Source organism: Salvelinus alpinus, chromosome 3 (genome assembly GCF_045679555.1).
Source record: "Salvelinus alpinus chromosome 3, SLU_Salpinus.1, whole genome shotgun sequence".
In the NCBI taxonomy this organism is placed as follows: Eukaryota; Metazoa; Chordata; class Actinopteri; order Salmoniformes; family Salmonidae; genus Salvelinus; species Salvelinus alpinus.
In genome coordinates, this window is record NC_092088.1 from 104,689,850 (window position 1) to 104,703,881 (window position 14,032).

The window sequence follows — 14,032 nt, forward strand, 5'->3', positions numbered from 1 at the left end:
GTAACTCATGAGACCAGTCTTCATTAGTCATTGTTAATTAAAAAGGCCATCCCTGTATCTCATGAGACCAGTCTTCATTAGTCATTGTTAATTAAAAAGGCCATCCCTGTATCTCATGAGACCAGTCTTCATTAGTCATTGTTAATTAAAAAGGCCATCCTGTATCTCATGAGGCCAGTCCTCATTAGGCATTGTTAATTAAAAAGGCCATCCCTGTATCTCATGAGACCAGTCCTCATTATGCATTGTTAATTAAAAAGGTTTTATGTATAGCTGGCTTAAAGGACCAATAAATAAGTAAAGGCCTTTTTGACCCCTAATGTCTTATTGTAGTCCAACTTCACCGTCCTGTAATGGTCATACTGTAGGTCCTATGTGTAAGGAGACTTCCCTTGTTGTCTTCACAGTGGATGACGTCCAAGTGTCGTGTTACAGGATACTCAACAGCCTGTATAGTCTTGGTACCAACAACAGCATCTACGTAGAAAGGTAACGTCAAAATGAATTCAATGTGAATATGATGATTATGAGGAAGATAGGGTGTCTTGGAACTCATCAGCTAACCAGCTGGTTGAAATGGATTAAAAATATATAATCCAACCAGAAGAAGCAGAGAAGCTGGGTGAAACCCTATTGTATTTAATTAGGGGTTCAAGCAGAGAAGAGAAGCTGGGGCTGCATAGGTGTGTCCAAACGTTTGACTGGTACTGTATATAAGTAGCCTTCATCATTTTTCCGAGGTGGAACCTAAATATGCATTTCCTGTCTTGGACAGGAAATTACATCGAAATAGTGGTGGCTACTTCCCCTGGGGGGATACCTTAAGGTCCACCATTTAGAATTTACTGAAAAACACTTCAATGCTTTACTCCTCTGGCTCCGAATGACCAATGTGTACAATACTTTGATATCCACCTCTGGCCTGCTCGCCTCCCTACCTCTGAGGAAGTACAGTTCCCGCTCAGCCCAGTCAAAACTGTTCGCTGCTCTGGCACCCCAATGGTGGAACAAACTCCCTCACGACGCCAGGTCAGCGGAGTCAATCACCACCTTCCGGAGACCCCTGAAACCCCACCTCTTTAAGGAATACCTAGGATAGGATAAAGTAATCCTCCTAACCCCCCCCTCCCCCTTAAAAGAGTTAGATGCACTATTGTAAAGTGGTTGTTCCACTGGACATCATAAGGTGAATGCACCAATTTGTAAGTCGCTCTGGATAAGAGCGTCTGCTAAATGACTTAAATGTAAATGTAAATGTAAATATGGTATCCATGGACCAAGATCCCACAAATTATGTTTTTCCAGGCTAGCATGTCAAACAACATGGCCGCTACTGACCAATAAACAATCACGTGACATGTATTCACGACTTGATATATGCTGAGGTCATTTTAAAGGGTTTTTCACATTTCCTCAAAATCCCTACTTTGATTGACACTGGAAGTATGATAGATAATGACAATCTAAAAATGTCAATATGTCCTGTCTAGACCCTTGTACTAACTATGTGGACACCACATGTCAATGTGTCCTGTCTAGGACCCTGTACTGACTATGTGGACACCACATGTCAATGTGTCCTGTCTAGAACCCTGTACTGACTATGTGGACACCACATGTCAATGTGTCCTGTCTAGAACCCTGTACTGACTATGTGGACACCACATGTCAATGTGTCCTGTCTAGAACCCTGTACTGACTATGTGGACACCACATGTCAATGTGTCCTGTCTAGAACCCTGTACTGACTATGTGGACACCACATGTCAATGTGTCCTGTCTAGAACCCTGTACTGACTATGTGGACACCACATGTCAATGTGTCCTGTCTAGAACCCTGTACTAACTATGTGGACACCACATGTCAATGTGTCCTGTCTAGAACCCTGTACTGACTATGTGGACACCACATGTCAATGTGTCCTGTCTAGAACCCTGTACTGACTATGTGGACACCACATGTCAATGTGTCCTGTCTAGAACCCTGTACTGACTATGTGGACACCACATGTCAATGTGTCCTGTCTAGAACCCTGTACTGACTATGTGGACACCACATGTCAATGTGTCCTGTCTAGAACCCTGTACTGACTATGTGGACACCACATGTCAATGTGTCCTGTCTAGAACCCTGTACTGACTATGTGGACACCACATGTCAATGTGTCCTGTCTAGAACCCTGTACTGACTATGTGGACACCACATGTCAATGTGTCCTGTCTAGAACCCTGTACTGACTATGTGGACACCACATGTCAATGTGTCCTGTCTAGAACCCTGTACTGACTATGTGGACACCACATGTCAATGTGTCCTGTCTAGAACCCTGTACTAACTATGTGGACACCACATGTCAATGTGTCCTGTCTAGAACCCTGTACTGACTATGTGGACACCACATGTCAATGTGTCCTGTCTAGAACCCTGTACTAACTATGTGGACACCACATGTCAATGTGTCCTGTCTAGAACCCTGTACTGACTATGTGGACACCACATGTCAATGTGTCCTGTCTAGAACCCTGTACTGACTATGTGGACACCACATGTCAATGTGTCCTGTCTAGAACCCTGTACTAACTATGTGGACACCACATGTCAATGTGTCCTGTCTAGAACCCTGTACTGACTATGTGGACACCACATGTCAATGTGTCCTGTCTAGAACCCTGTACTGACTATGTGGACACCACATGTCAATGTGTCCTGTCTAGAACCCTGTACTGACTATGTGGACACCACATGTCAATGTGTCCTGTCTAGAACCCTGTACTGACTATGTGGACACCACATGTCAATGTGTCCTGTCTAGAACCCTGTACTGACTATGTGGACACCACATGTCAATGTGTCCTGTCTAGAACCCTGTACTAACTATGTGGACACCACATGTCAATGTGTCCTGTCTAGAACCCTGTACTGACTATGTGGACACCACATGTCAATGTGTCCTGTCTAGAACCCTGTACTGACTATGTGGACACCACATGTCAATGTGTCCTGTCTAGAACCCTGTACTAACTATGTGGACACCACATGTCAATGTGTCCTGTCTAGAACCCTGTACTGACTATGTGGACACCACATGTCAATGTGTCCTGTCTAGAACCCTGTACTGACTATGTGGACACCACATGTCAATGTGTCCTGTCTAGAACCCTGTACTGACTATGTGGACACCACATGTCAATGTGTCCTGTCTAGAACCCTGTACTAACTATGTGGACACCACATTTCATGCGTTTACAACAAACATAATTTGTTCTGTTGCTCATTTTAATATTGCATTAAGTCTAGTGAAGGATGTGACTGGGTTAGTTAAACCAGCTATTCAGACTCTAGATTATGTATTCCTGAACATGAACTGTCCCTCACTTTCCCTCCTCCTTTCTCCCCCTACCTCCTTCTTCTTCCTCCCCCTCCCTCCTCCACTTCCTCCTTCCTCCCCCTACATCCTCCCCCTACCTCTTCCTTCCCCTCCCTCTCCTCCTGCCCCTTCCTCCGCTTCCTCCTTACTCCCCCTATCTCTTCCTCCTTCCTCTTCCTCTTCCTCCTTCCTCCTCCTCTTCCTTCTTCCTCCCCCTCCCTCTTCCCCATTCCTCCTCCTCTTCCTCCTGCAGGCAGCGTCCAGCCCTAGGTGAATGCCTTGCAGCGTTCTCGGGGGCGTTCCCTGTGGCCTTCCTGGAACCTGAGCTCAACAAGTTCAACAACTACTCCATCTACATCACCAAGGGCTCCCGGGACAGAACAGGTACTGTAGGCAGAGACTAGCATTCTGTTGGACAGAACAGGTACTGTAGGCAGAGACTGACATTCTGTTGGACAGAACAGGTACTGTAGGCAGAGACTAACATTCTGTTGGACAGAACAGGTACTGTAGGCAGAGACTAGCATTCTGTTGGACAGAACAGGTACTGTAGGTAGAGACTAACATTCTGTTGGACAGAACAGGTACTGTAGGCAGAGACTAACATTCTGTTGGACAGAACAGGTACTGTAGGTAGAGACTGACATTCTGTTGGACAGAACAGGTACTGTAGGTAGAGACTGACATTCTGTTGGACAGAACAGGTACTGTAGGTAGAGACTGACATTCTGTTGGACAGAACAGGTACTGTAGGTAGAGACTGACATTCTGTTGGACAGAACAGGTACTGTAGGCAGAGACTGACATTCTGTTGGACAGAACAGGTACTGTAGGCAGAGACTGACATTCTGTTGGACAGAACAGGTACTGTAGGCAGAGACTAACATTCTGTTGGACAGAACAGGTACTGTAGGCAGAGACTGACATTCTGTTGGACAGAACAGGTACTGTAGGTAGAGACTGACATTCGGTTGGACAGAACAGGTACTGTAGGCAGAGACTAACATTCTGTTGGACAGAACAGGTACTGTAGGTAGAGACTGACATTCTGTTGGACAGAACAGGTACTGTAGGCAGAGACTAACATTCTGTTGGACAGAACAGGTACTGTAGGCAGAGACTGACATTCTGTTGGACAGAACAGGTACTGTAGGTAGAGACTAACATTCTGTTGGACAGAACAGGTACTGTAGGTAGAGACTAGCATTCTGTTGGACAGAACAGGTACTGTAGGCAGAGACTAGCATTCTGTTGGACAGAACAGGTACTGTAGGCAGAGACTAGCATTCTGTTGGACAGAACAGGTACTGTAGGCAGAGACTGACATTCTGTTGGACAGAACAGGTACTGTAGGCAGAGACTAACATTCTGTTGGACAGAACAGGTACTGTAGGCAGAGACTGACATTCTGTTGGACAGAACAGGTACTGTAGGTAGAGACTAACATTCTGTTGGACAGAACAGGTACTGTAGGTAGAGACTAGCATTCTGTTGGACAGAACAGGTACTGTAGGCAGAGACTAACATTCTGTTGGACAGAACAGGTACTGTAGGTAGAGACTAACATTCTGTTGGACAGAACAGGTACTGTAGGTAGAGACTAGCATTCTGTTGGACAGAACAGGTACTGTAGGCAGAGACTAGCATTCTGTTGGACAGGACAGGTACTGTAGGCAGAGACTAGCATTCTGTTGGACAGAACAGGTACTGTAGGCAGAGACTGACATTCTGTTGGACAGAACAGGTACTGTAGGTAGAGACTAGCATTCTGTTGGACAGAACAGGTACTGTAGGCAGAGACTAACATTCTGTTGGACAGAACAGGTACTGTAGGCAGAGACTAACATTCTGTTGGACAGAACAGGTACTGTAGGCAGAGACTAGCATTCTGTTGGACAGAACAGGTACTGTAGGCAGAGACTAGCATTCTGTTGGACAGAACAGGTACTGTAGGCAGAGACTAACATTCTGTTGGACAGAACAGGTACTGTAGGTAGAGACTAACATTCTGTTGGACAGAACAGGTACTGTAGGCAGAGACTGACATTCTGTTGGACAGAACAGGTACTGTAGACACAGACTGACATTCTGTTGGACAGAACAGGTACTGTAGGCAGAGACTAACATTCTGTTGGACAGAACAGGTACTGTAGGCAGAGACTAACATTCTGTTGGACAGAACAGGTACTGTAGGCAGAGACTAGCATTCTGTTGGACAGAACAGGTACTGTAGGCAGAGACTAACATTCTGTTGGACAGAACAGGTACTGTAGGCAGAGACTAACATTCTGTTGGACAGAACAGGTACTGTAGGCAGAGACTGACATTCTGTTGGACAGAACAGGTACTGTAGGCAGAGACTGACATTCTGTTGGACAGAACAGGTACTGTAGGTAGAGACTAACATTCTGTTGGACAGAACAGGTACTGTAGGCAGAGACTAACATTCTGTTGGACAGAACAGGTACTGTAGGCAGAGACTAGCATTCTGTTGGACAGAACAGGTACTGTAGGCAGAGACTAACATTCTGTTGGACAGAACAGGTACTGTAGGCAGAGACTAGCATTCTGTTGGACAGAACAGGTACTGTAGGCAGAGACTAGCATTCTGTTGGACAGAACAGGTACTGTAGGTAGAGACTAACATTCTGTTGGACAGAACAGGTACTGTAGGCAGAGACTAACATTCTGTTGGACAGAACAGGTACTGTAGGCAGAGACTAACATTCTGTTGGACAGAACAGGTACTGTAGGCAGAGACTAACATTCTGTTGGACAGAACAGGTACTGTAGGTAGAGACTAACATTCTGTTGGACAGAACAGGTACTGTAGGTAGAGACTAACATTCTGTTGGACAGAACAGGTACTGTAGGCAGAGACTAACATTCTGTTGGACAGAACAGGTACTGTAGGTAGAGACTAACATTCTGTTGGACAGAACAGGTACTGTAGGTAGAGACTAGCATTCTGTTGGACAGAACAGGTACTGTAGGCAGAGACTAACATTCTGTTGGACAGAACAGGTACTGTAGGCAGAGACTAACATTCTGTTGGACAGAACAGGTACTGTAGACAGAGACTAGCATTCTGTTGGACAGAACAGGTACTGTAGGCAGAGACTAACATTCTGTTGGACAGAACAGGTACTGTAGGCAGAGACTAACATTCTGTTGGACAGAACAGGTACTGTAGGCAGAGACTAACATTCTGTTGGACAGAACAGGTACTGTAGGCAGAGACTAACATTCTGTTGGACAGAACAGGTACTGTAGGCAGAGACTAACATTCTGTTGGACAGAACAGGTACTGTAGGCAGAGACTGACATTCTGTTGGACAGAACAGGTACTGTAGGCAGAGACTAACATTCTGTTGGACAGAACAGGTACTGTAGGCAGAGACTGACATTCTGTTGGACAGAACAGGTACTGTAGGCAGAGACTAACATTCTGTTGGACAGAACAGGTACTGTAGGTAGAGACTAACATTCTGTTGGACAGAACAGGTACTGTAGGCAGAGACTAACATTCTGTTGGACAGAACAGGTACTGTAGGCAGAGACTGACATTCTGTTGGACAGAACAGGTACTGTAGGCAGAGACTAACATTCTGTTGGACAGAACAGGTACTGTAGGTAGAGACTAGCATTCTGTTGGACAGAACAGGTACTGTAGGCAGAGACTAACATTCTGTTGGACAGAACAGGTACTGTAGGCAGAGACTGACATTCTGTTGGACAGAACAGGTACTGTAGGCAGAGACTAACATTCTGTTGGACAGAACAGGTACTGTAGGCAGAGACTAACATTCTGTTGGACAGAACAGGTACTGTAGGCAGAGACTAGCATTCTGTTGGACAGAACAGGTACTGTAGGCAGAGACTAACATTCTGTTGGACAGAACAGGTACTGTAGGCAGAGACTAGCATTCTGTTGGACAGAACAGGTACTGTAGGCAGAGACTAGCATTCTGTTGGACAGAACAGGTACTGTAGGCAGAGACTAACATTCTGTTGGACAGAACAGGTACTGTAGACAGAGACTAGCATTCTGTTGGACAGAACAGGTACTGTAGGCAGAGACTAACATTCTGTTGGACAGAACAGGTACTGTAGGCAGAGACTAGCATTCTGTTGGACAGAACAGGTACTGTAGGCAGAGACTAACATTCTGTTGGACAGAACAGGTACTGTAGGCAGAGACTGACATTCTGTTGGACAGAACAGGTACTGTAGGCAGAGACTAGCATTCTGTTGGACAGAACAGGTACTGTAGGCAGAGACTAACATTCTGTTGGACAGAACAGGTACTGTAGGCAGAGACTAGCATTCTGTTGGACAGAACAGGTACTGTAGGCAGAGACTAACATTCTGTTGGACAGAACAGGTACTGTAGGCAGAGACTAACATTCTGTTGGACAGAACAGGTACTGTAGGCAGAGACTAACATTCTGTTGGACAGAACAGGTACTGTAGGCAGAGACTAACATTCTGTTGGACAGAACAGGTACTGTAGGCAGAGACTAGCATTCTGTTGGACAGAACAGGTACTGTAGGCAGAGACTAGCATTCTGTTGGACAGAACAGGTACTGTAGGCAGAGACTAACATTCTGTTGGACAGAACAGGTACTGTAGGCAGAGACTAACATTCTGTTGGACAGAACAGGTACTGTAGGCAGAGACTAGCATTCTGTTGGACAGAACAGGTACTGTAGGCAGAGACTAACATTCTGTTGGACAGAACAGGTACTGTAGGTAGAGACTAACATTCTGTTGGACAGAACAGGTACTGTAGGCAAAGACTAACATTCTGTTGGACAGAACAGGTACTGTAGGCAGAGACTAGCATTCTGTTGGACAGAACAGGTACTGTAGGCAGAGACTAACATTCTGTTGGACAGAACAGGTACTGTAGGCAGAGACTAACATTCTGTTGGACAGAACAGGTACTGTAGGCAGAGACTAACATTCTGTTGGACAGAACAGGTACTGTAGGTAGAGACTAGCATTCTGTTGGACAGAACAGGTACTGTAGGCAGAGACTAACATTCTGTTGGACAGAACAGGTACTGTAGGCAGAGACTAACATTCTGTTGGACAGAACAGGTACTGTAGGCAGAGACTAGCATTCTGTTGGACAGAACAGGTACTGTAGGCAGAGACTAACATTCTGTTGGACAGAACAGGTACTGTAGGCAGAGACTAGCATTCTGTTGGACAGAACAGGTACTGTAGGCAGAGACTAGCATTCTGTTGGACAGAACAGGTACTGTAGGCAGAGACTAGCATTCTGTTGGACAGAACAGGTACTGTAGGCAGAGACTAGCATTCTGTTGGACAGAACAGGTACTGTAGGCAGAGACTAGCATTCTGTTGGACAGAACAGGTACTGTAGGCAGAGACTGACATTCTGTTGGACAGAACAGGTACTGTAGGCAGAGACTAGCATTCTGTTGGACAGAACAGGTACTGTAGGCAGAGACTGACATTCTGTTGGACAGAACAGGTACTGTAGACTGCATTCTGTTGGACAGAACAGGTACTGTAGGCAGAGACTAACATTCTGTTGGACAGAACAGGTACTGTAGGCAGAGACTAACATTCTGTTGGACAGAACAGGTACTGTAGGTAGAGACTAACATTCTGTTGGACAGAACAGGTACTGTAGGCAGAGACTAACATTCTGTTGGACAGAACAGGTACTGTAGGTAGAGACTAACATTCTGTTGGACAGAACAGGTACTGTAGGCAGAGACTAGCATTCTGTTGGACAGAACAGGTACTGTAGGCAGAGACTAACATTCTGTTGGACAGAACAGGTACTGTAGGCAGAGACTAACATTCTGTTGGACAGAACAGGTACTGTAGGTAGAGACTAACATTCTGTTGGACAGAACAGGTACTGTAGGTAGAGACTAACATTCTGTTGGACAGAACAGGTACTGTAGGCAGAGACTAACATTCTGTTGGACAGAACAGGTACTGTAGGCAGAGACTAACATTCTGTTGGACAGAACAGGTACTGTAGGCAGAGACTAGCATTCTGTTGGACAGAACAGGTACTGTAGGCAGAGACTAACATTCTGTTGGACAGAACAGGTACTGTAGGCAGAGACTAGCATTCTGTTGGACAGAACAGGTACTGTAGGTAGAGACTGACATTCTGTTGGACAGAACAGGTACTGTAGGTAGAGACTAACATTCTGTTGGACAGAACAGGTACTGTAGGCAGAGACTAGCATTCTGTTGGACAGAACAGGTACTGTAGGTAGAGACTGACATTCTGTTGGACAGAACAGGTACTGTAGGTAGAGACTAACATTCTGTTGGACAGAACAGGTACTGTAGGCAGAGACTAGCATTCTGTTGGACAGAACAGGTACTGTAGGTAGAGACTAACATTCTGTTGGACAGAACAGGTACTGTAGGCAGAGACTGACATTCTGTTGGACAGAACAGGTACTGTAGGCAGAGACTAACATTCTGTTGGACAGAACAGGTACTGTAGGCAGAGACTAGCATTCTGTTGGACAGAACAGGTACTGTAGGCAGAGACTAGCATTCTGTTGGACAGAACAGGTACTGTTGAAAACTGTCCTTCAAGTGATTTAGAATCAGAGATAGGACGGGGTTGGATGGAGAGATAGAGAGAAGCTTGGCATAAATGTTGCAAACTGAATTGAGGAATGACTGCATACAGTCTTTATGTCTCTCTCACCATCACCTTTTATCTCTCTGTCTCTTACTCTCTCTCTCCCTCCACCCTCTCTCTCTCCCTCCACCCCCCCTCTCTCTCTCCCTCCACCCCCCTCTCTCTCCCTTCAATCTCTCTATCTCTCTCTCTCTTTATCTCTCCCTCCACCCCCCCTCTCTCTCCCTTCAATCTCTCTATCTCTCTCTCTCTTTATCTCTCCCTCCACCCCCCCTCTCTCTCCCTTCAATCTCTCTATCTCTCTCTCTCTTTATCTCTCCCTCCACCCCCCCTCTCTCTCCCTTCAATCTCTCTATCTCTCTCTTTATCTCTCCCTCCACCCCCCCTCTCTCTCTCCAACCACCCACCCTCTCTCTCTCTTACTCTCTCTCCCTCCACCTTCTCTCTCTCTCTCTCTCCCTCCATCCTCTCTCTTTCTCCCTCCACCCTCTCTCTCTCCTTCTCTCTCTTCACGCTCTCTCTTTCTCTCTCTCTACCTCTCTTTTCCTCCCTCTCTCTCCTCTCTTCCCCGATGCTCCCCCAGCTCTAGACCTGCCCTCCCAGGTAGAAGAGATGTGTCCAGCCATCCCGTCCCTGGAGAAGTCTCTAGAGGAGATCATGGATCTGGCTGAGTCCGGCCTGCGCTACACACAGATGCCTCACGTTATGGAGGTAGAGATGGTTTACTAACAGGAGACTGGTTTACTAACAGGAGACTGGTTTATTAACAGGAGACTGGTTTATTAACAGGAGACTGGTTTATTAACAGGAGACTGGTGGTTTATTAACAGGAGACTGGTGGTTTATTAACAGGAGACTGGTTTATTAACAGGAGACTGGTTTATTAACAGGAGACTGGTTTATTAACAGGAGACTGGTTTACTAACAGGAGACTGGTTTATTAACAGGAGACTGGTGGTTTATTAACAGGAGACTGGTTTAATAACAGGAGACTGGTTTACTAACAGGAGACTGGTTTACTAACAGGAGACTGGTTTATTAACAGGAGACTGGTTTATTAACAGGAGACTGGTGGTTTATTAACAGGAGACTGGTGGTTTACTAACAGGAGACTGGTGGTTTATTAACAGGAGACTGGTTTACTAACAGGAGACTGGTTTATTAACAGGAGACTGGTTTACTAACAGGAGACTGGTTTATTAACAGGAGACTGGTTTACTAACAGGAGACTGGTTTACTAACAGGAGACTGGTTTATTAACAGGAGACTGGTTTATTAACAGGAGACTGGTTTACTAACAGGAGACTGGTTTATTAACAGGAGACTGGTTTATTAACAGGAGACTGGTTTATTAACAGGAGACTGGTTTACTAACAGGAGACTGGTTTACTAACAGGAGACTGGTTTACTAACAGGAGACTGGTTTATTAACAGGAGACTGGTTTATTAACAGGAGACTGGTTTATTAACAGGAGACTGGTTTATTAACAGGAGACTGGTTTATTAACAGGAGACTGGTTTATTAACAGGAGACTGGTTTACTAACAGGAGACTGGTGGTTTATTAACAGGAGACTGGTGGTTTACTAACAGGAGACTGGTTTATTAACAGGAGACTGGTTTATTAACAGGAGACTGGTTTATTAACAGGAGACTGGTTTACTAACAGGAGACTGGTGGTTTATTAACAGGAGACTGGTGGTTTACTAACAGGAGACTGGTTTATTAACAGGAGACTGGTGGTTTATTAACAGGAGACTGGTGGTTTACTAACAGGAGACTGGTTTACTAACAGGAGACTGGTTTATTAACAGGAGACTGGTGGTTTACTAACAGGAGACTGGTTTACTAACAGGAGACTGGTGGTTTATTAACAGGAGACTGGTGGTTTACTAACAGGAGACTGGTTTACTAACAGGAGACTGGTGGTTTATTAACAGGAGACTGGTGGTTTACTAACAGGAGACTGGTGGTTTATTAACAGGAGACTGGTTTACTAACAGGAGACTGGTTTACTAACAGGAGACTGGTTTATTAACAGGAGACTGGTGGTTTATTAACAGGAGACTGGTTTACTAACAGGAGACTGGTTTACTAACAGGAGACTGGTTTACTAACAGGAGACTGGTTTACTAACAGGAGACTGGTTTACTAACAGGAGACTGGTTTATTAACAGGAGACTGGTTTATTAACAGGAGACTGGTGGTTTATTAACAGGAGACTGGTGGTTTATTAACAGGAGACTGGTTTATTAACAGGAGACTGGTGGTTTATTAACAGGAGACTGGTGGTTTATTAACAGGAGACTGGTGGTTTATTAACAGGAGACTGGTTTATTAACAGGAGACTGGTGGTTTATTAACAGGAGACTGGTGGTTTATTAACAGGAGACTGGTGGTTTACTAACAGGAGACTGGTTTACTAACAGGAGACTGGTGGTTTATTAACAGGAGACTGGTGGTTTACTAACAGGAGACTGGTGGTTTATTAACAGGAGACTGGTTTACTAACAGGAGACTGGTTTACTAACAGGAGACTGGTTTATTAACAGGAGACTGGTGGTTTATTAACAGGAGACTGGTTTACTAACAGGAGACTGGTTTAATAACAGGAGACTGGTTTACTAACAGGAGACTGGTTTACTAACAGGAGACTGGTTTACTAACAGGAGACTGGTTTATTAACAGGAGACTGGTTTATTAACAGGAGACTGGTGGTTTATTAACAGGAGACTGGTGGTTTATTAACAGGAGACTGGTGGTTTATTAACAGGAGACTGGTTTATTAACAGGAGACTGGTGGTTTATTAACAGGAGACTGGTGGTTTATTAACAGGAGACTGGTTTACTAACAGGAGACTGGTTTAATAACAGGAGACTGGTTTACTAACAGGAGACTGGTTTACTAACAGGAGACTGGTGGTTTATTAACAGGAGACTGGTGGTTTATTAACAGGAGACTGGTTTATTAACAGGAGACTGGTGGTTTATTAACAGGAGACTGGTGGTTTATTAACAGGAGACTGGTGGTTTATTAACAGGAGACTGGTTTATTAACAGGAGACTGGTGGTTTATTAACAGGAGACTGGTGGTTTATTAACAGGAGACTGGTGGTTTATTAACAGGAGACTGGTTTACTAACAGGAGACTGGTTTATTAACAGGAGACTGGTTTATTAACAGGAGACTGGTTTACTAACAGGAGACTGGTTTAATAACAGGAGACTGGTTTACTAACAGGAGACTGGTTTACTAACAGGAGACTGGTTTACTAACAGGAGACTGGTTTATTAACAGGAGACTGGTTTATTAACAGGAGACTGGTGGTTTATTAACAGGAGACTGGTGGTTTATTAACATGAGACTGGTGGTTTATTAACAGGAGACTGGTTTATTAACAGGAGACTGGTGGTTTATTAACAGGAGACTGGTGGTTTACTAACAGGAGACTGGTGGTTTATTAACAGGAGACTGGTTTACTAACAGGAGACTGGTTTACTAACAGGAGACTGGTTTATTAACAGGAGACTGGTGGTTTATTAACAGGAGACTGGTTTACTAACAGGAGACTGGTTTAATAACAGGAGACTGGTTTACTAACAGGAGACTGGTGGTTTACTAACAGGAGACTGGTTTACTAACAGGAGACTGGTTTATTAACAGGAGACTGGTTTATTAACAGGAGACTGGTGGTTTATTAACAGGAGACTGGTGGTTTATTAACAGGAGACTGGTGGTTTATTAACAGGAGACTGGTTTATTAACAGGAGACTGGTGGTTTATTAACAGGAGACTGGTGGTTTATTAACAGGAGACTGGTTTACTAACAGGAGACTGGTTTAATAACAGGAGACTGGTTTACTAACAGGAGACTGGTTTACTAACAGGAGACTGGTTTACTAACAGGAGACTGGTTTATTAACAGGAGACTGGTTTATTAACAGGAGACTGGTGGTTTATTAACAGGAGACTGGTGGTTTATTAACAGGAGACTGGTGGTTTATTAACAGGAGAC

At 44.7% G+C, this 14,032-nt stretch overlaps 1 protein-coding gene across 6 annotated transcripts in view; it reads left to right on the plus strand.

Annotated features, from left to right (window-relative positions):
• LOC139571652 (ryanodine receptor 2-like) overlaps positions 1 to 14,032 on the plus strand; it is a 216,717-nt gene that overhangs the window by 94,294 nt on the left and 108,391 nt on the right. For all 6 annotated transcript variants that reach the window (XM_071394720.1, XM_071394716.1, XM_071394717.1 and 3 more), the window contains 3 exons: positions 408 to 489; positions 3,622 to 3,752; positions 10,602 to 10,729. In XM_071394720.1, coding sequence (XP_071250821.1) covers positions 408 to 489; positions 3,622 to 3,752; positions 10,602 to 10,729 — 341 coding nt within the window. The remainder of the gene's footprint in view (positions 1 to 407; positions 490 to 3,621; positions 3,753 to 10,601; positions 10,730 to 14,032) is intronic.